The sequence below is a fragment of the Triticum urartu genome, chromosome 5A, assembly GCF_056163025.1.
Source record: "Triticum urartu cultivar PI428250 chromosome 5A, HENAU_Tu73, whole genome shotgun sequence".
NCBI lineage: Eukaryota > Viridiplantae > Streptophyta > Magnoliopsida > Poales > Poaceae > Triticum > Triticum urartu.
This window is the reverse complement of record NC_141877.1, coordinates 682,257,340-682,283,683: the sequence shown is the minus strand read 5'-3', so window position 1 is coordinate 682,283,683 and position 26,344 is coordinate 682,257,340. Positions and strand designations below refer to the sequence as shown.

The 26,344-nt window shown below is 48.2% G+C and overlaps 1 protein-coding gene and 1 pseudogene across 3 annotated transcripts; both read right to left on the bottom strand.

The window, feature by feature from the left end:
* Positions 1-8,195: 8,195 nt before the first annotated feature.
* On the bottom strand, positions 8,196-17,362 carry LOC125507674 (uncharacterized; annotated as a pseudogene).
* A 1,296-nt stretch (positions 17,363-18,658) lies between these two features.
* On the bottom strand, positions 18,659-22,194 carry LOC125506574 (replication factor C subunit 3-like). 3 transcript variants are annotated; one of them, XM_048671364.2, is made up of 10 exons: positions 21,365-22,194; positions 21,107-21,217; positions 20,827-21,022; positions 20,512-20,690; positions 20,282-20,418; positions 19,759-19,854; positions 19,586-19,655; positions 19,389-19,469; positions 19,139-19,277; positions 18,659-19,067 (listed from the first exon to the last, which is right to left on the bottom strand). In XM_048671364.2, exons 1-10 carry the CDS (start codon positions 21,980-21,982, stop codon positions 19,006-19,008), a joined length of 1,689 nt encoding a protein of 562 aa, XP_048527321.2. In that variant the 5' UTR covers positions 21,983-22,194; the 3' UTR covers positions 18,659-19,005. The 3 variants fall into 3 exon arrangements, 2 of the variants coding, with proteins under 2 accessions (XP_048527321.2, XP_087381307.1); XM_087525181.1 differs by having other exon boundaries at positions 20,282-20,409; XR_015603721.1 differs by lacking the exon at positions 18,659-19,067 and having other exon boundaries at positions 19,218-19,277; positions 19,728-19,854.
* Positions 22,195-26,344: the final 4,150 nt, after the last annotated feature.

The following is a 26,344-nucleotide window of genomic DNA, read 5'->3' as shown; positions in this document are numbered from 1 at the left end:
GCGCTGAGGAATTTCCAGTGACACATGTGTAGCAGTTGTTGCAGTTTCTACATCACCAGAACCGGCCGCAGAAGATCCAGCCAAATCAGCCTGGACTGCCGCGCTGCAGGGCTCCAGATCCATGATGGGCGCGGGATCCGGCGAGATCCGCCTCGTACCAGACGCCTCAGCAGGAGAGCTTTGCATGGCACTATTGACGGGGTCCACCCTGGTCGGGCTGTCGGCCCCAGAGCGCGCCGGCTCCCATGCAACGCGTGCGGACGGGCTGCGCCCCGTGCCGTCTGGGTCCACACCTGGACCTCAGTCAGCCACAGACTCAGCAGGTGGACTGGTCCCACCACTTGGCGCCTCAGGAGACGCGGGGAATGCCGCTACGCGCCGAGCGACAGGGATGTCAGCTGGGATCGCGCGCGGCTATCATCCTGGGATCGTGTGCCTTCTCTGGAATCACAGTTCTGCACCAAATCTGCATCGGATCACGCGTGGTTTTCGTCCTCTTCTGCACACATAAAATCATATAAAAAAGCTGCATTTTTTCATTAGTTTCTGAATTTTCTTCTAGACTAGACACATGATCATGTTCTATTAATTCTCCCACGTGATCAGTACGTGGCAAAGGATCTGAGAGAAGAGAGATTTCAGCTCAAAGAAGGGCTCCCGCATTTGGATGAAGTTTGGCAAAAGGGAAAATAGTTTCATCAAAAATCACATCCCGAGAGATGTAGATGCGTCTAGTTGAAACTTCTAGACACTTGTAGCCCTTATGAAGATTGCTATAGCCAAGGAAGACACATTGAGTGGACCGAAACTCTAGTTTGTGGCGATTATATGGACGAAGATTCGAATAGCATGCACATCCAAAAACTTTGAGGGAATTATAATCTGGTTTTTGACGAAACAATCGTTCTAAGGGAGTTGTGTTTCCAATGACCTTACTAGTCAAGCGATTGATAAGATAAGTGGCGGCAATGAAAGCTTCATCCCAATATTTCAGAGGCATAGATGCATGAGCAAGAAGGGAAAGACCAACTTCAATGATGTGACGGTGTTTGCGTTCGGCAGAACCGTTCTGTTGGTGTGCATGGGGACACGAAACATGATGCTTAATGCCTATGCTTCGAAAGAAGGAGTTGAGTTTCTCATACTCTCCTCCCCAGTCACTCTGGACTGTAATGATTTTCTTGTTAAATTGACGCTCAACAAGTTTTTGGAATTCTTGGAAGACAGAGAAAACTTCGGATTTGAACTTAAGTAAGTATATCCATGTAAACTTGCTATAATCATCAATGAAACTAACATAATATTTCTTTCTTCCAAAGGAATCTCTGGCATGACCCCATACATCACTGAATATCAGTTCCAACGGAGCATGAGACACACTATTTGATCTAGGATAGGGGAGTTGGTGACTCTTGGCACATTGACAAGCATCACAAACAGACTCTTTATTCTCACGACTAGACAATTGAAGATTGCCTTTATTCACTACTTGATCAACTATTTTTAATGAAGGATGACCTAATCTTTGATGCCGCCTCTCTAAGGACGGCTTGACGACGGAGTAGACTTGGCGATGACGTTTGCGGCTAAAAGCTCTTGATGTGATAGGATATAGACCACCGACGCATCTACCATGATGGAGGAGCTCCCTCGTTGCCCGATCCTTAATGAAAAAATACTTGGGATGAGTTTCAAAGAAGATGTTATTATCAGCGGACAAACAAGACATGGAAGCAAGGTTTTTGTTGGCTTGTGGAACATGAAGGACATCCTTTAGAAGAAGATCACACTTAACATTAGGGAAATCAATAGAGGATTGACCAATGTGACATATGTCCATACCTCCTCCACTTGCGGCGGTGTTTATCTGATCATTGCCATAGTATCTTTCTCAATTTGCAAGCTTGTCCAACTCACTGGTGACATGATCTGTTGCTCCAGAATTAGCATACCAGATGGTGTCTCCAGCTTCTTCTTGCTCCCTGATGGCTGCAGCTACGTGGCGCTCTTCGGGCACGTAATCTTCATCGTAGCGGTGCCAACAGTCTTTCACCTCATGCCCTGACTTTTTGCAGAGCTGGCAACACGGCCTGGTGTTGGAGTAGGAGGCGCCGGAGGGGCGTGGTCCAGAGTTGTTGGCGCGCCCACGCCCGCTGTTGTTGCCGTTGCCGCGCCCGCGCCCCTGGTGACCGCGGTGACCACGGCCTCGGCCTCCAGTGCCACGACCATGTGTGACAGAGTTAACTGATGACTGGCGGAGATTGTTACCTTGTAGCAGATTCATGCGAGCTTCAAAGCTTAGCAACTGGTTGTAAAGCTCCTGGACGATCACCGGCTCGACACGTGCAGCCAGGGCTGAGATCACCAGGTTATACTCGATGTCTAGCCCTTTGAGCACATAGGAGGTTAGCTCTCCTTCAGAGAGGGGATCACCGGTGCAGGCGATCTCATCGGCGAAGGCCTTGATCTTCGCCAGATATTCCGGCATGCCCATGTTCCCTTTGTGCAGATTGGCGAGGGCGATGCGGGTGTTGACGATCTGTGCTTGCGTCTGGGAAGTGAAGGAGGCGTGGATGGCACTCCATACCTCGGCCGACGTCTGAAGAGTAGCGACCTGCGCAAGAATCTCATGTGACAGAGACCCCATAAGGTATCCTTGTACCTGTTGCTGTTGGGCGAACCAGATCGACCGGGCGTAGTTGAAGACTTGCTCCTCTTTCCCATCTTTGGTGATGGTGATGGTAGGAGGGGGCGCCGGGCTTGCGGCGTCCAGGAAGTGCTCCATCTGTGCTCCCTTTATTTGTGGTAGCACGATGGCCTTCCAGAGGAGGAAGTTCGTCCTCGTGAGCTTCTCAGATGGAGGAGACCTGAGAGAGGAGACGCTGCTGTGGGAGGAGGAAGATGCATAGGTGGATGGTGTGGATTGGGTGGACAGGGTACTCATGGTGGAACCGATCAGGGTGGTATTGGTGGCGGTGATGGTGGAAGCAGCAGTGCTGGCATTGGTGCCTGACATGATTTCTCTCGATGCCTCTCTCTGGTTAGGTTTCAGGTTTCTCTCTCGATCAACTAGATCGATCTTTCAGGAAAGCTAGACGTATGAGAGGAAGGGCTCTGATCACCATGTAAGATTTGATAGGAAGCGTTGAACCCTTTGCTCGGGCCGCATGTATATTTATGGAAGGATTGTCGTGGCTTACAAGGTTTGGAATATCGCTAGGATACTTCCAGAATACATCGAGAGAGGGAGATATAACTTGGAGAGGAAGAACAGAACAGAAGAAGAGATAGGAACAAAATAGAGTTTAAACAGCTATCTCTACAAACTCTATTCTAACAGTAAGGCCAGTAAACGGAAAAGCCCACCAGCATGCCACTCCTGATCCTGAACCTTAGCCTCCTGTCTGCAGTTCTGCACTGATGTGGACCCATGGGTGGACGGCCCATTCCCAGGTCTCCGACGAGAAGGCGGCGGCACGAACCCTGGAGACATCCCAGCAGACGCAGATGACGCCGAAGGAGGAGGAGGGGTTCTCGTCGGAGCACAGCAGGTGGAAACCGAGGAAGCTGTACTCGTCACCGCTCCCAGCAAACATGTCGTCAAGCGGCATCGGGAGGAAGTCGAGGGCGGAGGTCAAAGGGTTGAGGACGGCGACCTGCGTCCAGTCGAGCAGGTTCTAGAGGAGGACGCGGCCTTCGCGGCAGTCGGTGACCTGCCACCCCGCACCCCGGGGAAGACTAGTCCTTGTGTGGGAGGGAGGTGAGGAAGAAGTCGCCGCGGCGGACGGCGGGGTCGGAGCGGCGCGCGGGGATGAACATGGACATCTCGGTGCCGTCCGGGTCGAGGAACAGCCCGAGGAGTGGTGCCGGGTGGAGGGCGCGAAAGAGGCGGCGGAAGGACGGGGAGGAGCCAGAAGCGGCAGGTGAGCGCGGCGTGGACGAGGGACGGGAGGTCGAAGAGGCGGAGGAAGATCTCGAGAAGGTCATCTTTGCCGAGGGAGGAGACGGTGGTGGAGGAGGACGAGGCGTGGGTCGACTGCCATTTCGCCGGCGGCGCCGCCGCCGCTGCCATTTCACTGAAATACAAGTATAACAAGTATCAAGTAACCATGCCACCATTAAAGTTAGGTTGGGAGCATAAGAAAAAAATAATTAAGCACTTAAAAGCTGATTTATATTATTACTTGTGCGTGCAACAAAGAAAACAAAGGTTGAAAAACAAGATAATCTGCAGCCTAAAAGATGAAGACATTGTGCGGTTAGAAAGAACAAGAAGTGTATCAAGGGATTCTTGTTAGAATCACAGATGCATTATCTTAAAGTTGATTTCATTCAGAGTTTATTTACTTTCCAAGTTTCCAGAACTTGCTGTCCCGTGTTTTTCTCTCAATAAATGAAAGAACACAGACATAAGCGGTAGAAACAAACTAATCGATGAGGCCTCGCAGGAAACAAAACATAGCAGTATTCCATAGAAAGTTTGCAGCAGATGTGTTAGGAGCTAGGGTTCTACCCGGTCTTGGCCGTAGGCAGTAGGGGAAGGAGGGGGTTGGGCGTGGCGATGAGCGGCCGCGCCAGCGGCTGGGAGCCGTCGCGGAAGAGGAGGATGGCGGCGGCAGCGCAAGAGGCAGGGGGCGGCTAGGGTTCCGGCTCCTCTGGGAGCCGGGCAATAGAGATAATCTTCTTATTGCTTAATTCCAAAAAGAGTCTTACAGCCTATATTTATAACCTAGATAACTTGCAGAAGAATTAACCTAAGATAACTTGTGGGCTAAGATTGCCCGGTGGGCCTAGCTAAACCGGCCATAACACTTCTCCCCGCCTGCACAAACAGCTCGTCCTCGAGCTGTAAGGTGGGGAAGCGCTTGCGGAACTCCTGGAGGCGATCAACCAGCGTCAAACACCTTCTCGACAGCTGGGGCGGCCAGGTCGGCGGCGACGGTGTCCTCCGGAATGTAGTCTGCAACCTCCAGGTAGAAGAGTCGCGGGCAGGCATGGCCGGGCGTGTAGGGCTCGTCGCAGTTGAAGCATAACCCTTGGTGACGACGCTCAAGCAGTTCGGCTGATGTGAGCTGGCGGAACTGCCGCGCCGCCGTCGCGACGAGGGGTGTCGCAGTGGCCGACCCTGCGCGGAATCCGGCCCGGGTAGCAACCCGGCGGTCCGGGATGGTGATTCCTGCTGGATGGCCACCGCGCAGCGCTCGAACGCGCGGGGCGTAGTACATGGCCGTCTGAAGGTCTTGTGGCCCCTTCATCTCGACGTCCACGCGGATGTGGTCGGGAAGGCCGCCGACGAAGAGCTCCGCCCGCTGTAAGGCCGTCACACCAGGCGCGTGGCATGCTAGTGCCTGGAAGCGGTCGGTGAAATCCTGCACCGTGGAGGCGAACGGTAGGCGGCCCAACTCGGCCAAGCGGCTCCCGCGTACCGGTGGTCCGAATCGAAGAAGATATAGCTCGCGGAAGCGATCCCACGGTGGCATGCCGCCCTCGTCCTGCTCGAGGGCGTAGTACCATGTCTGGGCGGCCCCGCGGAGATGGTAGGAAGCCAGCCAAGTGCGCTCCGACGCGGGCGTGCGCTGTCCACAGAAGAACTGGTCACACTGGTTGAGCCAGTTAAGCGGGTCGTCCGAACCGTCGTACGTGGCGAAGTCGATCTTTGCGAACCGGGGTGGCTGCTGGTGTGGCGCACCCTAGCCCACTGCCTCGGCGGTACGGAGGGCTGATGACGGAGCTCGGTCCAGGGTGGAAGGGCCGGCGTAGTCCCCTGTGGCTCCCGACGCCTCGGGCTGCAACTGGAACCCTGACGGCGGCCGGGCCTCCGTGGAGGCTGACGGCGGCCCGTGGAGCCAGCCAGGAAGTGGCGACGGTGACGAAGGGAAACAGACCTCCTGGATCGGAAGGCCGCTCGGCGAGGACCGGCCCAGGCTAGGGTTGAGTGGGGGCGGTGGTGGAACCTGCACCGTTGCCGCCGGGAGGGATGGCGCGGTGAGGGACGGCGCGGGCGGCGGGGCCCAGGTCGGCCACTGCGGTCCCTGGGTGGTGGCGGGCGGCGCGGTTGGCGCCGCGAACGGCGTCGGCCACTGCGGCCAAGGCGGCGTCGAAGCCGCCGGTGGGGAAAGCGCCGGGTAGCCGCCGGTGGTGGCCGCCGGTACTGAGTACCATGGCAGCGCCTGCTGATCCGCGGACGCGGCAGGATGAAGCGGTGGAGGCGGCCCGTACGGGCCCGCCAAGTAGAGGCGGATGCCCTGGACCGCGACGACCAGGTCGTTGAGCACGCCGGCCATGGCCTCCGGTGTGAACTGCGGCGGCGCTGGGGGAGGCGACGGCGGTGGTTGCTGGAGGGGGGTTTGTGGCTGGCCCTGGCCCGGCGTGGTGCCGGGTGCGGGGGAGATTGGCGCCGATAGGGAGGCCGTGGTGCCCGGCGACGCAGCGGCGGCGTTGGTGGAATTGGTGGCAGCGGCGGTGGGGGAGGCGTTGGGCAGCAGCGGCTGCGGTGGTGGCGGGTTTGGGGGCGGTGAAGACATGGTCGAAACCCGGATACCTGATACCAAGGTGTTAGGAGCTAGGGTTCTGCCCGGTCTTGGCCGTAGGCATTAGGGGAAGGAGGGGGCTGGGCGTGGCGATGAGCGGCCGCGCCGGCGGCTGGGCGCCGTCGCGGAAGAGGAGGATGGCGGCGGTAGTGCAAGAGGCGGGGGGCGGCTAGGGTTCCGGCTCCTCTGGGAGCCGGGCAATAGAGATAATCTTCTTATTGCTTAATTCCAAAAAGAGTCTTACAGCCTATATTTATAAGCTAGATAACTTGTAGAAGAATTAACCTAAGATAACTTGTGGGCTAAGATTGCCCGGTGGACCTAGCTAAACCGACCATAACAAGATGACAATCCAATCTTCTAAAAAAATAACAGGAAACACAACAACTTTCTTGCAATAAGGTGGTCTTCTACTCCGAAGAAACTGTGTTAGTAAAAAGTATCCCGAAGAAACAGAGTATAGTTGACACCTGACATTTTCAAAAGAGTGAATTTCACTTTTTACCTTGTAGTTGTACATTTGTGACACATATTACCCCATTTAGTGAAAATTTTATCGAAATATCAGATTTTGGAGACTTTTAACACGGTTTTATCCCGGTTTTACATTTTCTTTGTTTATGGTCGATAGGATCAGCATGTTGCGTCATTGATTCGTAAAAAAATCTGTAAGGATCGGAGAGCATCATTGGCGATCTTGTCCAAGCTTCTCTTGTCTATCTGTTCCATTTCTTGTGGCCGTCCACATATTTTTGGATCCGGAGCATCACCTCACACCTTACCTGATGGACACGCATCAGAAAACGAGGGTCCAAAGCTTTCAAAAGGGGTATTCTAGACGATTTTTCACTCGACGGGGTAATTAGTGTCACAAATGTACAAATATGGGGTAAAAAGTGGAATTCACTCTTTTCAAAATCAGCTTTCTTGCAACAAGATGATCTTGTGCGACAAATTTTTAAAAATTAAACATAAATTGCAGGTAATACAGAGGAAAACAATACCGCCAAGCTACAGCAGATGCAGAAAGAATGCACAAACTACAACTACTTTAAAAAAAACTTCGTCATCCAGTCAAGCAAAGGACCAACTGCCTAACGTTTCGAACTGAAACACAAGTATAACAAGTAGCAAGTAACCACGCCACCATTAAAGTTAGGTCAGGAGCATACTGAAAAATCACTTAAAGCTGATTTATATTATTAGCTGTGTGCGCGCGACAAAGAACAACAAAGGTTGATAGACAAGAGAATCTGCAGCCTAAAAGATGAAGAGATTGTGCGGCAATAAGAACAAGATGTGTATCAAGGGATTCTTGTTAGAATCACAGATGCATATCTGAAAGTTGATTTCATTCAGAGTTTATTATGATTATAAACGGTAGAAACAAATTAATCGATGAGGCCTGGCAGCAAACACAGCATAGCAGTATTCCATAGAAAGTTTGCAGCAGATGAAAATCCAATCTTCCATAAATTCATTAGCTCCAGAATTGTACCAATGGTTATCAAGCATCTAAAGGTGTCTATGAGCATAACCATTATTTATTAAGATAGAAAGGCACGATCTTCCAGTTTTCAACGCCAACTAAGTAGATATTATGCTGCATCATCAGCAAAGTAATCCCATTCATTCATTTCCTCGTATGGCAAACAAGTGCAGACTTTAGGGAGAAGCTTCAACTTCATGTGTAGTGCACCATCATAAGCAATCAAACAAGGAGGCCAGGCCATATGATACGGAAAGGCACAGTCATCAAATGTGCCATGGATTAGTAACTCGATCTCCATGGTCTCCAATGAAAGGTAGAAGAACCAGGTGCGCTGTGTGCCAGCAAGGGTTATGCGTGTCATGGACAAGTAGACACATCCGGACATCATTTGCACAACTCTGACTTGGCCCTCCACTGGTAGAAAAAGGGCCTGTTGTCCCGATTCGTAAGGGCCTTTTGTCCCTGTTCCTGAACCGGGACTAAAGGGTCGGTACTAATGCCCTGCCCCTTTAGTCCCGGTTCAATCCAGAACCAGGACTGATGGGCCTCCACGTGGCTTGTGCGCGGAGCCCAGGCAGGAGACTCTTTGGTCCCGGTTGGCGGCACCAACTGGGACCAATAGGCATCCACGCGTCAGCATTTCTGTGGCTGGAGTTTTTGTTTTTTTTTTTGAAAGGGGGGGGGGGTTGGGGGTTTTGGGGGATTAATTTAGGTGTTTCATATATTGTGTTAGCTAGCTATAATTAATAAAGAGAAGTGTCCTCTCTTATGTCCGTGCTTGGTCGATGCTACATACTATACATACATATAGAGAGGACTAGACACGCTAGCTAGCTAGTAAGCAAACGAAGGAAACAGAAGATCGTCATGAACATATATGCATACAGAGAGAAGTGATATCGACCACCTCTCCTTCTCCGAGAGATTGGTCGAACAACAAGTTCTCGTATATCTATCCGACACTACCGGCTACATATATACAATAATTATCTCTTACAAATATAATCATACGGACTCATGGTCCACATAGTATTCTCCGTCTTCAGCGATCACGTGATCAAGAAAGAATGCCGCCAATTCCTCTTGAATTGCTTGCATGCGAGCTGGTGCTAGGAGTTCATCCCGCTTCCGAAACATCTAATTTGAAGAAGGGGATCAATACATATATATATGAATGAATGAAACTCAACACAAATGATGGTAATAAAATAAAATTGTGAATGTTGTTATTTACGTACTTCCTATTGTTCGTCAGTGTAGCCCCGCTCACAGGTCGTGTGGCGGATGGACTCGCAAACGTAGTATCCACAGAAATCATTCCCTTTTTCCTGCCACAACCACTTTACAAGAAATAGAGGTCAATCAAACTGATAAGCAAGAATGCCAAATCAATAGAAGATGCGCGGAACATGCTACTATAGTACTTACTTTCGGGTGTCTAAATTGCAGCTTCTTCGGGAGTCCTGAAGCTTTTTTGGAGAATTTTTTCCAAACGCTGCCAAACAAAGAAAACAATTACTTGATATATCAGGAAATGAACAAAGTTGCTGATATGGTGGATAATGATCGATTTAACTTACTTCTCGAGCATTTGAGTCATGTCCGCATAGTCCTGGGGATCTTTTCGTTTTGAGTCTAAGACAGTTACTAGTCCCTGCTCAAGCTTAATCTCTAGGAAAATATAGTGGTAACTGCACACACATGCATAACTCATCAATTACATTACTATAACCTTGACTAATATACATAAGGGAAACCGAATACGCACAAGACAGTAACACTCACTTGAAGTTGTAAGGAAAGAGTATTATATCTTTGTTTTCATTTATTACCAACGATCGCAGCAAGTTGGCCTCGATATCTGCGGCATGAAATTTAACCTGAGTTGCATCTATGAGATATGTGTTAATGAACCCAATATCACCGACTTGTCTTTTCTTCAATTCGGCGATCTTCAATCTGCATAATATAGTGAGGATGATTATAAATACATGCAATGAAAGAGCTGAGCTATATAGAGAGACTTAATGACAGAAGTAGTACTACTTACATACAGTAGCAGGTGACCGTTGTTTTATCGAGGGCCAATTGATTGAAAAACTGAAAGAACTCCTCAAATGGAACAGGCAACAGTTCAATTCCAACGAGGTCATGCTCCTTTTTAACTTTCCCATACAAAGTACTCCTCCCCCCAGAGTCTCTGCAGATTTTCAAGTACCAATCATGCAATCTTCACATCATCGTTGATAGAGATCTTTCATCTTTGACGAGAGGCTTCCCGTACTCGTATCTTTGTATCTGCACCTCCATGGGTTCATAATGTACATCGTCGGGCAGGTCATCGGCAAGATTGCTATAACCGGGCACCATCCTCGGATCATTAGCGACGTTGTCGCTAGGCACCTTGAGCGGGGGGCACGATTGCTTCGCTTGTTCGCCGAGCTGGGCAATTTGTTTCCCAGCTCGTCGTTCTTTCAGCCTTTGATCACTGACAGTACTTCCCGACTGCTCCGCTTCGGCAAATTCCTTTCCAATAATGCGCTCATAGTTTCCTTTCGGCGGAGACTTGGGTGGTTTTGTCAGGGCAGCCAGAGTGCGCTTCGCTTTCACCGGATCTACCTTCTCCTCCGGAGGTGGATGTCTCTTTGCTTTCAACCCTTGAAACCAGTCATCCACTTCGGTTCGCACGATCTTCGAGTTCTCCTCCGGGGTCTTCTCATATGGTAACTTCTCTGGAGTCTTCAGAGAAGGACCGAATCTGTATGTCCTCCCGCCTCTGGCTGTACTGCTAGACGCCGGCCGAGCAGACGGAGCGGCTGTCTTCTTTACATGCTTACGAGGCGGAGGAGAAGGTCTACGACGCGCCGGAGCAGCCGGAGCGGCGGCAGGTCTCTTCCGCCCTTGCTGACGAGGCGGAGAAGGAGGAGGCTGGCTGCTCGGGCGCGTCGGCGCAGGCGGAGAAGGAGGCGGAGTGCCGCCACGCGCCGGAGCAGGAGCCGGTCGAGTGCCCTGATCGTCACTCGCCGGAGGAGGAGGCGGTGGAGGAGGTGGAGTGCCCTAACTCGCCGGTGGAGGAGGCGGAGTGCCCTGACTTGCCGGAGGAGGAGGAGGAGGAGGCGGAGGCGTCCAGTTCGGAAGGTTGATGAGCTCCTTCCGCCATAGGCATGGAGTCTTCAGAGCAGACCCTAGCCTAGTCTCCCCTTCACCGGTAGGGTGGTCAAGCTGGAGGTCCTCAAATCCCTCCGTTATTTCATCAAACATCACCCTAGCATATCCTTTTGGAATCGGCCGGCAGTGAAAAGTTGCACCGGGTTCAGTAGGATAAACAGATCCAACAGCCGCCTTAACCTTCAAATTCATCCATTGCGTCATAAGGTGGCAATTTTGAGACTCCGTGATAGCATCCACGGGATAGCTGGCAGGAGTCGTCAAGGCATGCTCCAGCTGAAGCAGCTCGGTGGAAGCCACGCTGCTTCTCCGCTGAGATGGCGGGGTAGCTTCGGGGGAAGCTTCGGCAGTACGTTTGCTACGATTTGCTTCTCGTTCCTCTATCGCTTGTACCCTTGCTTGCAGCGCCTGCATTTGGGTCTGCTGCAATTTTTTCCTCCTCTCCTGGGATTTGTAACCACCTGCGTCCGGAAACCCAACCTTCCACGGAATGGAGCCTGGCGTGCCTCGTGTCCATCCAGGGTGCTCAGGATTCCCGAGGGCCATTGTGAGCTCATCGTTCTCTCTATCCGGAAAGAACGTCCCTTGCTGCGCTGCTTCGATATACTGCTGAAGCTTCCTGACTGGTATGTCCATTTGATCGTTCGTCCAAATGCACTTCTCTGTTACAGGGTCCAAGGTTCCGCCAGCCCCGAAGAACCAAGTCCGGCAACGGTCTAGCCAGTTAATTGTCTCTGGTTTGATCCCTTTATCAACCAGATCATTCTCAGTCTTGGCCCACTTAGGCCGGGCTACGAGGTAGCCACCTGACCCCGTGCGATGGTGATGCTTCTTCTTTGCAGCATTTTGCTTGTTTGTCGCCGACATCTTCTTACTCTTTTCCGATGTCTTGTGGGCCACAAATGCGGGCCAGTGATCTCTGATCTTCTCATATCTGCCCTTGAATTCTGGTGTCTCTTTATTTTCGACAAACTTATTCAGCTCTTTCTTCCACCTCTTGAATAGTTCTGCCATCCTCTTAAGAGCAAAATACTTGATTAATTGCTCTTTAACTGGCTTCTCTGGATCATCCTCTGGCGGTAGGGTGAAATTTGACTTCAGCTCAGTCCAAAGATCATTTTCTACATATCATTGACATAAGACACCTCAAGGTCTTCTGTAGCCGGCTTTAACCATTGCTGGATGCTGATCGGGATCTTGTCCCTAACCAAAACCCCGCACTGAGCAACAAATGCGCTCTTTGTCCGGAGGGGTTCAATCGGTTGGCCGTCGGGCGCGATTGCTATGATCTCAAACTTTTCATCCGAGCTCAACTTTTTCTTCGGGCCTCGTCTCTTTACCGAAGTTGTGCTCGATCCGGAGGGCTAGAAAAAAGAACAAAGACTTAATTAATATGTGTACATACCAAAACAATGAATATTATTGAGTCTCTTCCAAGAGTGCCTTTTCCAGTCAGTCTCCCCTCATACCGCGATTTAGGAAGACCTATCTTCTTAAGGCCAGGAATGAAGTCAACACAAAACCCGATAACATCCTCTGTTTGATGGCCCATGGAGATGCTTCCTTCTGGCCTAGCGCGGTTACGGACATATTTCTTTAGGACTCCCATGAACCTCTCAAAGGGGAACATATTGTGTAGAAATACGGGCGCCAGGATGACAATCTCGTCGACTAGATGAACTAGGAGGTGCGTCATGATATTGAAGAAGGATGGTGGGAACACCAGCTCGAAACTGATAAGACATTGCGGCACATCACTCCTTAGCCTTGGTACGATTTCTGGATCGATCACCTTCTGAGAGATTGCATTGAGGAATGCACATAGCTTCACAATGGCTAATCAGACGTTTTCCGGTAGAAGCCCCCTCAATGCAACCGGAAGCAGTTGCGTCATAATCATGTGGCAGTCATGAGACTTTAGGTTCTGAAACTTTTTCTCTGACATATTTATTATTCCCTTTATATTCGACGAGAAGCTAGTCGTGACCTTCATACTGAGCAGGCATTCAAAGAAGATTTCTTTTTCTTATTTCGTAAGAGCGTAGCTGGCAGGACCTTTATACTGCTTCGGAGGCATGCCGTCTTTTTCGTGCAAACGTTGCAGGTCCTCCCGTGCCTCAGGTGTATCTTTTGTCTTCCCATACACGCCCAAGAAGACTAGCAGGTTCACACAAAGGTTCTTCGTCACGTGCATCACGTCGATTGAAGAGCGGACCTCTAGGTCTTTCCAGTAGGGTAGGTCCCAAAATATAGATTTCTTCTTCCACATGGGTGTGTGTCCCTCAGCGTCATTCGGAACAGCTAGTCCACCGGGACCCTTTCCAAAGATTACGTAGTGTAAATCATTGACCATAGCAAGTACGTGATCACCGGTACGCATGGAGGGCTTCTTCCGGTGATCTGCCTCGCCTTTGAAATGCTTGCCTTTCTTTCGACATTGATGGTTGGTCGGAAGAAATTGACGATGGCCCAGGTACACATTCTTCCTGCATTTGTCCAGGTATATACTTTCAGTGTCATCTAAACAGTGCGTGCATGCGTGGTATCCTTTGTTTGTCTATCCTGAAAGGTTACTGAGAGCGGGCTAATCGTTGATGGTCACGAACAGCAATGCCTTAAGGTTAAATTCCTCCTGTCTGTGCTCATCCCACGTACGTACACCGTTTCCATTCGACAGCTGTAAAAGTTCTTCAACTAATGGCCTTAGGTACACATCAATTTCGTTGCCGGGTTGCTTAGGGCCTTGGATGAGAACTGGCATCATAATGAACTTCCGCTTCATGCACATTCAAGGAGGAAGGTTATACATACATAGAGTCACGGGCCAGGTGCTGTGATTGCTGCTCTGCTCCCCGAAAGGATTAATGCCATCCGCGCTTAAAGCAAACCATACATTCTTTGGGTCCTTTGCAAACTCATCCCAGTACTTTCTCTCGGTTTTTCTCCACTATGACCCGTCAGCGGGTGCTCTCAACTTCCCATCTTTCTTTCGGTTCTCACTGTGCCATCGCATCAACTTGGCATGCTCTTCGTTTCTGAACAGACGTTTCAACCGTGGTATTATAGGAGCATACCACATCACCTTCGCAGGAACCCTCTTCCTGGGGGCTCGCCGTCAACATCACCAGGGTCATCTCGTCTGATCTTATACCGCAATGCACCGCATACCGGGCATGCGTTCAGATCCTTGTATGCACCGCGGTAGAGGATGCAGTCATTAGGGCATGCATGTATCTTCTCCACCTCTAATCCTAGAGGGCATACGACCTTCTTTGCTGCGTCTATACTTTCGGGCAATTCGTTATCCTTTGGAAGCTTCTTCTTCAATATTTTCAGTAGCTTCTCAAATCCTTTGTCAGCCACAGCATTCTCTGCCTTCCACTGCAGCAATTCCAGTACAGTACCGAGCTTTGTGTTGCCATCTTCGCAATTGGGGTATAACCCTTTTTTGTGATCCTCTAACATGCGATCGAACTTCAGCTTCTCCTTTTGACTTTCGCATTGCGTCCTTGCATCAACAATGACCCGGCGGAGATCATCATCATCGGGCACATCGTCTGGTTCCTCTTGATCTTCAGCAGCTTCACCCGTTGTAGCATCATTGGGCACATCATCTGATTCCTCTTGATCTTCACCAGCTCCCCCCGTTGCAGCATCACCGTATTCAGGGGGCACATAGTTGTCATCATACTCTTCTTCTTCGCCGTCTTCCATCATAACCCCTATTTCTCCGTGCCTCGTCCAAACATTATAGTGTGGCATGAAACCCTTGTAAAGCAGGTGGGAGTGAAGGATTTTCCGGTTAGAGTAAGACCTCGTATTCCCACATTCAGTGCATGGACAACACATAAAACCATTCTGCTTATTTGCCTCAGTCGCATCGAGAAACTCATGCACGCCCTTAATGTACTCGCAGGTGTGTCTGTCACCGTACATCCATTACCGGTTCATCTGCGTGCATTATATATAATTAAGTGTCCAAATTAATAGAAGTTCATCATCACATTAAAACCAAAGTGCATACATAGTTCTCATCTAACAACATATAGCTTTCCAGAGCATCTAATTAATTAAACCCATACATTGAAACTATGTAAAACATTTCAATGCGAAAACAAATGCGATCATAATCGCAACCAAGGTAACAATTGATCCAACGGCATAATGATACCAAGCCTCGGTATGAATGGCATATTTTCTAATCTTTCTAATCTTCAAGCGCATTGTATCCATCTTGATCTTGTGATCATCGACGACACCCGCAACATGCAACTCCAATATCATCTTCTCCTCCTCAATTTTTTTTATTTTTTCCTTCAACAAATTGTTTTCTTCTTCAACTAAATTTAACCTCTCGACAATAGGGTCGGTTGGCATTTCCGATTCACATACATCCTACATAAATAAAATCTATGTCACGTTGGTCGGCATAATTTTCATAAACAATAAATGAACCAATAGTTATAAAGATAATATATATACCACATCCGAATTATAGACAGGACGAGGGCCGACGGGGGCGGATACCAAAACCATCGCACTATATAAGATGCAATAATAAAAGTAAGAAAATAATACAAATATCTATGTAAACATACAAGTAAGAACATTTTTCCTTTCAGAAAGAAGATAAGAACAAGAGGCTCACCACGGTGGTGCCGGCGATGAGCTCGGCGCGGGTGATCGACGGCGGTGAAGACGGGGACGGGGCATGACGGACCGCTAAACCTAGACAAATATTATGGAAAATGGAGTTTGGAGGTCGAGCTTGGAGAGGAGAAAGCTTAAGTAGTGTGGCTCGGGCATTCCATCGAACACCTTGTGTGCATAGGAGGTGAGCTAGAGCACAACCAAGCCCTCTCCCCCTTGGCCAGAGAAAAACAGAGCACTGAGGTGCTCTGCTCGCGAGGGGTATATATAGGCACCTCATTGGTCCCGGTTGGTGACATGAGCCGAGACTAAAGGGGAGCCTTTGGTCCCGGTTCAAGCCACCAACCGGGACCAATGGTGGTGGGCCAGGAGCGAGGCCCATTGGTCCCGGTTCATCCCACCAACCGGGACCAAAAGGTTCAGATGAATCGGGACCAATGGCCCACGTGGCGCGGCCGGCCCCCTGGGCTCACGAACCGGGACCAATGCCCACATTGGTCCCGGTTCTGGACTGAACCGGAACTAATGGGCTGACCCGACCTGGACCAAAGACCTGTTTTCTACTAGTGCTCCAAGCCCCGAGTGACCTGATCAATTTGTGCACTGAAAGAGATTATGTTCTGCCGCGCCCAAGTCACAATTCCATCGCCGTCCACACTACGGATCCAAACATGGAGGAGAAAATCATCAGATGCATAGACCATGCAGAGTTCTCCATCCTTGGTATCCCCAACCACGAAGTCGTCTTGCCAGTAATCAATTGCCTGCGAAGGTAGATCCACAGAGGAGACATCCATGGTGGTTGTGTTGATCTTGATAATGCGTCCTTCGGCATAGAAAGGCCAGTAAACTGAACCGTCCACCATCGTGCCTGCACCGTACTTGAGGCTGTTTTCACCACCGATCTCCACCCATGGGTGGACGGCCCAACCCCTTGTATCTGACGAGAAGACGGCAGCACGAACCCTAGAGACGTCGGCGCAGAGGCAGACCACACGGAACGACCGGGGATTCTCGTCGGAAGTCAGCAGGTGGAAACCAAGGAAGCCGAAATCGCGGAGACTCCCATCCGCCATGTCGTCCGGGAAAGAGATGACGTCGACAGGAGGACGTAACCGTCGCGGCAGTCCGTGACGGTCCAGGCGTCGTCCAGCGGGAGGGAGGTGAGGAAGAAGTCGCCGTGGTGGAGGGCGGCGGTGACGACGGGATCCGATCGGCGCAGGGGAGCGAAGGAGGGGGCGGTGCCGTCGTCGACTCCGAGGAAGATCCCGAGGAGTGGCGCCGGGTGGAGGGCGCGGAATTGCCGGCGGAAGGACGGGGAGGAGCGGACGGCGCCGATCCAGGAGCGGCAGGTGAGCGCGGCGCGGACGAGGTCCGGCAGGTTGGGCAGGCGGAGGAAGATGTCGAGAAGCTGGTCTTGGCCGAGCGAGGATATGGTGGTGGTGGTTCCGTCGGCGGCGGTGGCGAGGGTGGTGGTGGCCGTGGAGGGGATCGGCGGTGGCGGCGGCGGTTCGCTGGCCATTGCTCGAAAGTGGAGTCGATGGAAATTCTGGATCCATGGCTTCATGCTTTGAGCCATTATTATAGGATTATTAATGCTGGCCCATGCTTTGGAATTAGACCCAGTTTTTTTTTTCACCTAGTAATATATACTCCCTTCTTTTCGGTTTATAAGGCTCAAATCTCAAATCTCATCAACCAGTCATTTTTTGAGTGGAGGAATATATCTCGTACTCCCTCTGTTCCATAATGTAAGACGTTTTTTGACACAACACTAGTGTGAAAAAACATCTTACATTATGAAACGGAGGGAGTACTTTTCAAAACTACCTCAATTAAACTCATGCATTAATTTGGATTGATTGCAGTGCATGCATGCTTGGCCACTAGATGAGTAGAAACATTACATGCATTGGTGTGTTCCTATTTAATTCTTGCATGCAAAGATTTAATGCGCATTGAAAACTAAAAATGAGATGAAAATGAGTCCTCTAAATTGGAAAAACAAAAAAATTGAAATAAGCCTTATAAACCGAAAAGGAGGGAGTAATAGTGAGAGATTTTCTGAAGAATAAAAAACAATGAGAGATTTTCTAAAAAAAATAGTGAGATATGGATCTTTATATCACGAAAAAGTCATGATAAAAATCGAACCAGAAGGGTATTCACATGTTAAATGTTAGGGGGGCATAATATCACGAAAAGTAAGCAACCAAATGTGGCTATAAAATCAGTTTTTTGTTCCTGGATATTCAATTTGGATCTAGGGAGCACATGCTCCTGCGTGCTAAAAATGGATTTTACAAATGTAAAAAAAAATTGGAAAAAAATATATGTGTTCATTGTTAGACCCAAATGGTACATGCAAATTTGCAGGTGAAAATTTTGAGCATTTTGACTTGTGCAAAAAAGAAAGTCGAACTCCAAATGTTACACTTAATTTTGTTTTTTTCATCGACGAAGCACTGCTATCCCATATGGCATGAAAATTATCAAGTACACTTGCCACAGTAATATGAACATCTACAAAAAACAGAAATTTTAAATTTTATTTACTATTTATTTTGATTTTACTGTTCATCAAAAAAATCCACGTTCATCTGTTCCTCACATCATTGTGGTTTCTTGTGTGATGAAATAAACACAATACGTACAACCTCTATCTTGCTTTGGAATGCGTCGTTGTGAGTAAATAGAATACAAAGTACTCCCTCCGTAAACTAATGTAAGAGTGTTTAGATCACTATTTTAGTGATCTAAACACTTTTACATTAGTTTACAGAGGGAGTACTACACAAGACAAGTGATGTGAAGATGATATACGTACTCTATGAGACTAATATGATAATATTGATATACTATCAGATACAAAGTTGATATTTTTACAATTTGGAGCCCATCACAATCCACTCCACACACATGCTAAGTTCTGTGCGTGATCATACATTCGCACAGACAACACAGATAACACAGGTATGTCTTCATCTTACATGCAAAGGCGAAGCAACATATAAAATGCTCTGATTCAGAGGCAGGCAGAGGCCACTGCTTATTTATCGGAAGTGCGACAGTACTTGGAGATGATTTCGATGGAGAGAGTGGATCACCCCCTTCATGGAACACACCCTTCACTCGAGTTATTCTCTATGGAACATTTGTAGAAGCTCATGAACCTCGCGGTGAATTCTGCCAGGATCTGTAGAAGCTCATGAACCTCACGGTGAATTCTGCCAGGATTTTATAAGGGTTAGGCTACAGTTCAAAAGTGAACCAGACCAAAAAAACAATTAGCATCTACCTTCAATCTTTATGAAGTATTGGATGGCTTCCCCTTGGTCACGGCCTTCCACGGCAAAATGTTCTATACTGATGTCCAAAGTTGTGTCACGAGATCTGTATTCATTGACTTGTTCTTTCTGAAACTTGCGGCCTGCACACTGCCCACAAGCAAGCAGGCAAAGAACACATACATCAATGTAATCTAGTTGAGAAATGGAAATGAAATGTCACTCTCAAGTGTGAGTGAAGATGCTTGTAGTCATGCTCACATGGTTGAACCCCGATGCCAGTTCATCAACACTATTCTGAAAATCTTTATCCCTGTCCCTTTTCAGTCCAGTAACCAGGTGCTGCATCTCAAAAGGAAAAGGGAAAAGGAACAGTAATGAGCAATGACTAATACGAGCATTAACCGGGCTCCTCAAATCAGATAAAACATGTGAGCATTAGGTAGAGCAGAGCTTACGCGGAAGATGAAATAAGGTGACACGTTATGCTCAATTATTTTTCTGATCTTCCCTCGAATGAGATACAGCCTGTGTACAAGTCAAATCTGTAAATTTTATTTTTATTGTGAAGTTGAAGAAAGAAGCTCACGCATACTGAACTGCAGAACAACGCGGTGGAAGGGTAGCATACTGCTTTGGACTTGGCTCCTCCATGATTTTCTTGGCCACATTATATATTTCTTCCTCCCATCCCGTCAGAATAGGTTGATCTTCTACGAATGGATAGCTGTATTTGTTAAGGGAGCTGATTATCAGTATGGAAAACTAAAATTACAGTAATTCTTTGACACAAGCAAAGCAGCATCCATAGTCAAAAAATAAATAAACAGATACTACTCCCTCCGTCCCATAAATTCAGCACCTCTAAAGATCAGTAGTAAATTCAGTATCACTCAAGATTAATATCATACCACTTGGACCTTGCAAACACTAATAAAACGAAGGAGATTGAAATCATGGTGTGAACCCATTTCTTCAGTAGTGCAGCATCATTTTTAGTCATAAGTCATAACATGGCAGCAGCATTTGAATACCATTAGGTACATTAATCAGTGCTATGCTGGGCTGCTGGCATTTCATGGCATCGAAAATGGACCGCAATTATGGTGAAATACCATTAGAATATGAGAAGGAGGAGGGATCCATGTGCTTACTTTGCTTTCCATGTAGCTTCAAAAGAACGTATTGCCTGTCGGAGATTGTTACTCGCGCTCACTGCAATTCTACTGGCAATTCCGCGAGGCAAATCTATGCCTTCTTTCATAGCAATGAACTCCAGAACCTTGATCATCTAAGAGAAGATAATCTTTCATCAAATTGTCCAGCACTCTAATGAGAAAATAACCATCCATGAAGGTAATAAACAGACCGAAGTTGAATGTACCTCCTCAAATGAAGGTGGCTGAAGTGTGACTACCTTGCATAGATGTTTCACAGCCTCAAGGTTTGAAGAATCAGAGCAGCAGAAGATGATTTTGTTGCAACCTGCATACCTTCCCAGAAACCAACCGATATAATGTTGAAAATCGGAGGAAAGCCTGTCAGCGTCGTGGACCACAATCACTGCATATAAGAAACCAGTAACACTTTTACATAGGGTTTCACATCAACCAAGAACAGGAAGAGCTGTCAAAAACTCCTGTATTGGCTAACACAAGTGTCAATAAAACGAGAGGCAAACTGTATGAGCATGTAGTACCTTTGCAGTTAGTATGATCGCAGATCGAGTCTGGTGGCAGGATTGATTCATTCAGCAAAGTAGTTATGACATGATTTTCATAGCCATGTAAATCAGCCAGGTTAACCTCCACATGATGACCTGAAATCTTGACTTTCACATCGACGTGTCTGGCAATTTCTCCCTTGAGTTCGATCCTCTTTGAGTGTTCCTGTACCTGTTAATAATAATAACAGAAATGGTAAATACATACAGCATTCTGAATTTGAAGCACCAAGGTTTGGTTAGGATAAATTCGTACCTGGAGATTATCAGGACCAAAAGCATCCCTTAGGAGTGCCAGCACCATGCTTCTCTTCCCGACTGCCTGTCCGCCTTCGAATATGAAATGGTTGCACTCTTGCTCGGTCACCTGGATGCAGGAACCATCACAAAATTTAGTCCCAGTTAAGCATTTCGTCGAATTCTGTTGACAAGATTCATCACTCTGTTCCAATGCTTGGCTTCAATACTCAATAGGTGTAATGCTAGAGGTGACAGAGGAATTTGTGATGTGTACCAGCCGGTGGAGCTCGTCGGCGACGGCCTTGTTGCAGATGAATTCCGCGAGCACATTGGGCCGGTACCTGTCCGCCCACGCGTACTCGTCCTCCGCCGCCGACGCCGCCGATTCCACGGACAGCTGCTGCGGAGAGTCCACCTGCGGCGACGACGTCCGCTTGCGAGGGACCCTCACCCAGATGTTTGCTCCTCTCCCAACGGTGGTGGCCGTATCGCCGCTCCAGCCGCTCCCGTCGCCGGTAGGCGTCACGGGTTTGTCTTGGGATCCCGTCGGCGTCGGCGCTCGGGCGACCGCGAAGGCGGCGGCGGCTTCCCCTTTCTCCCTCAAAGGCCTCCTCGCAGCGACATTCGCCGCGTCCGCGTGGCGCTGGCGTGCCGACGCCTGCGCCGACGCGGACGACGGCCGGGTCTGCGTCTGCGGGGGCGGGGGCGGCGTGGCGGCGCCGCTGAGGGCGGCCCTGCTCTTGGGGAGGCAGGCGGCGCCCCAGCGGTGGAGCATGAGCTTGACGAGCCCGGCGGGCACGGCCCGGCGCCTGGCCTCGCGTCGGCGGTCGTCGGCGAAGGCCGCGGAGAGGGTGCGGGCGGTGGGGGAGGCGGTCGGGGTCTCGGTGGCCATGGCGCGTGGGACGGGGAGGCATTGGCGCGGGGTGGTGGGAGGGAGGTGATGGGAATGGGGAGGCAGCCGGCGCGACCTCACCGAGGAGGAGGAGAAGGAAAGGTGGCCGGATTATGCCGCGCCGGAGGAATCATTCCATTTGCTTAAGCTAAAAAAAAATCTGTGTAAGCATCACGGTCGCCGTCGGGTCGGGAGATTGGCCGGCCGGCCGCCGTGGGTTGGCTAACCGGCGAGTCTTTTCTTGATTTGTTTTTAGCTAAAGAGCATCTCCATGAGCTCCCCCTATTCAAAAAAAAAACATGGAAGAAGTTTTTTTTTTCTTTAACAAAATACAGATACATACGCTCATATATACGCACGTACACACACTCCTATGAACACCTATGAGAGGCTGAGTCGGCACATCATTTTAAGATTGACGAAGTCGCCTGAGATATCTTTGTAGTCAACGGGACTACATATAAAAAAAGTTGAGGCAGCAACACTACCGGACTCGCGGTCTATGCCTACGGCCCAGGGCCGTCGGCATAGGTCCTTTGCCGTCGGCATAGGTCTATGCCTACGGCTGCCGTCGGCATAGGCCCGTCGGCGTAGATCACGTCAGCGTAGTCTTGTCAGACCGTCGGCGTACTAAAGCCGTCGGCATAGCAGCCTATGCCTACGGCTTCCGTACAGCCGTCGGCATAGTTTCATCGTCGGCAAAAAAATGGACGAGACGGCGGCTAACGGCGCCGTTGCAAAGTCCGACCAACCAGGAGTTGCCACGTGGCAAATCTATGCCTACGGCTTTGCCGTCGGCATAGCCGTCCACGTGGCAGCTCCTGATTGCTCCTGGTCGTGGACTATGCCTACAGCAAAGCCGTAGGCATAGATGCAAAACTATGCCGACGGCTTTGCCGTAGGCATACATGCCACGTGGTAGCTCCTGGTATCACAACAGCCATCTATGCCTACGCATTGCCGTCGGCATACTTGCTGACCAGAACCAAAAAAAAATTAGCCAAAAAGGCTAGCTATTTACAAATGCTTATACAAACACTAATAAGCTTGCACGTGCGACACATGTTTGGACAAAAACACATGATTTGAAACAAGACCAGATGTGGATAGATTTCTCAAAAAAAATGAAATTTCAAGCAGTGACAACACCTAGTTCATCAATCATACTAACAATTTATAATATCATTCTCCATGAATCAACATACTTGTTGAAACAAATATATATCACACGCCTTTGCATAAATTATATAATCTTTTATCTCAATGCACAATTTCTCAACACATGGTGGCTAAACGTTTACAATCTCCTATAAATGAACTATAGTATGTGAACCATTTGAAATTTCGGTGTCATATTGTTACAGTATAATTCAGTCAGAAATTAGAATGCCCTTGTTGGGCAATGGACCATTTTAAAACTTCATCACCATCATACCTACACACATATAAGTGTTGTTCAGTAAATAACCATTTATGTATCAACTAAATTCAGTAAAGGACTATTACTATGAGAAAATCAAGTGTTGTTCAGAAAAGAAAAGTGCCCATTATCACTTCAGTTATAACTGCTACTGCTAGGTGCTCTTGCTTCCCTTCGCATTGTAAGGGTGTAGTATTTAGCAACAAAACCTTGCATATCAAATTATATGGAGAACATATGCTGCAATGAACCATTGACTTATCTAAAAACCAACATTGGCATCCAAACTGGCCCAGCTCTCCATCTAAAAATAATCTTAAATAACAAATAAAAAAATTGCAACATCAAGTGAATTTGGGCTGAAGTGAATTTGCCTTTGGTTGACCAATATTCTTCGTCTTTTTGTTCCAATATTCTTCATGTTTGGTTGACCAAACACCATCTCATATTATGATTTATGAAGCGGTCATTTAGTAACACCACAATATCCCAAAGTAGCAGGCATTTTATTTTCCTAAAAAGAAGTAGCAGGCATATTCTTAAGCTTCTATACAAGCTTTGCAAAGAAATCTTATAACCCCTCTAGGTTGTCTGAGCAACAGTACTGATTCCAGATTGCCGGTTGTATCTCAATTTGAAATCATAAGTTAAATACTTGTGACAACCTACCCAGAAAGTCTCAATCTCAAGTATCATTGCTTCCAAATAAATTACTGTGATGCAACAACAGTAACTCGTAGATGGCAACCAGAATGAAATTGTATCAAAACGGACCAAATCTTGCCAATAAACTCAACACATAATAGAATTAGACCTTGCAATTATGGCAAGTTACAGCCATCAAATTTATCTGCTCTAATTCGCAACAAGAAAACTTTGATTTGTGATATGATGATGACTAGGCAGCCAAGGAGAAGTGGACATGCAAGAGAGGAGTCGTGACTTGGCGACCGTGGTTGTTCTCTGCACATACCTTGCTGCGGTGTTCGTCCTCCACTCCAGCGTCCTGCGTGTCCCGTCCTTGCCTCCCCGCGCCTTTCACACGACATATCTTCAACCTTCTAACCATCTTTGATGCACTAACGTTGAGTTAAGAAATCTGCCAGGAATGACATCGAAAATTGATAGTCAAGCACAATCCTTGAGATAACATGGTTATCGTAAAAGTACCAATATCTATCCGAAGACCAAACCTACTAATTTAAACCACGCTTCAAATCTTGCGCAACTTCTCCTATATAGAAGTGTGGTTTCTTCTCATGTAGATGTGGGAAATCTGACACGGATGCATATATGCAACAAAAAATTCTCTAGTGTCATACGCACAAGTTAAGTAGTTCACAAAAGTTTACTTCCCACTACTAATTTTGCACTTGTCATAATAAAGAAAACAGAGCTCGACATCACAGCAACAAAAGCGGTAGACTGGGAGCCTGGAACCATGCACACCAAATCGCAGAGCAGAAAAATAGCAGTACTACCTGGAGCAATAAGAAACTCAATGGACTGGGGCAACATTTGGAAAGAGACAAGCAAGTACTACAACAGCTAGCTAGGCTGAATTGAAGATCAACCAAAATCATATCAAGTATTTGTTGAGCATGATTATACACGGGAAGGGGAAGGGGTTCACGGCATGGACCTTTAGGTCATGGCGTGGCTTGCATCTCTCCTCCTCATGTGCATTGGTTTGCATCCAATCCTTGCAGTCCAATCCATGGGCGTCCCCCCCTCTATGCATCTCTAGAACAACACGACACTTAAATTTCATCAACTTCCATTGCTACTTAATAAAAGAGGAGCAAGATGTATATGCTGCATAAAACATACATGGAGAAGCAAGCTGCTTGAAAACAGAGGAGATCCATGATGGTTGTTTTCATTCGCAACAGAAGAACTCGAAAAAATGTGCAAGTGTATGCTATCTATGGATACACCAACTCCATCAAGTACCTAGCACCCAAACTAAGAAAAAAAACCATTCATATGCAGCAGCCCAAACTCAACTTTGAGAGAGCGGACTGATTAACATTTTTTTGTTGGGTCGAATTTTTCACAAATATAGATAGAAGCACTCCAGAAGCTATCAGAATAAATCATAGAGGCTGGCCGAACTAATTGGCGCACTCAAACGATACAAGAGAGCGGCCTGATGAACACATTGTTAGAGACGCACATATAGCTAGTTTTTGTAGATCAATTAAGCTACTAGCTTGGTTGCTTCTTTTAGCTAGCATACACGTACGTAATTTGTTATAGCATACATAAACCGAACACACTTTCTTTATCAAAATTTTCACAACTAGAAGAACTCCAGCAGCTAGCTAGGCAGAAGTGAAGATTGACCAAAATCATATCAAGCAATGTGAAGCATCATTATACAAGGAAAAGGGGGGAACAGAGGAGTGCAGAGGGTCTCACCATGGGGGTGCTTTAGCCGATGTAGTGCACCGGGTGCAGGAGAGCCGACCGAGATGGAGCCGCCGTCTCGCTGGAGTTTACCCGCCGCGTGTGTCCGCCCCGCAGCCACCGGGTGCAGGAGAGCCGACCACGAGGGGGAGCTGCCCGCGGTGTTGGAAATATGCCCTAGAGGCAATAATAAATTAGTTATTATTATATTTCCTTGTTCATGATAATTGTTTATTATCCATGCTAGAATTGTATTGATAGGAAACTCAGATACATGTGTGGATACATAGACAACACCATGTCCCTAGTAAGCCTCTAGTTGACTAGCTCATTGATCAATAGATGGTTACGGTTTCCTGACCATGGACATTGGATGTCATTGATAACGGGATCACATCATTAGGAGAATGATGTGATGGACAAAGACCCAATCCTAAGCCTAGCACAAGATCATGTAGTTCGTATGCTAAAGCTTTTCTAATGTCAAGTATCATTTCCTTAGACCATGAGATTGTGCAACTCTCGGATACCGT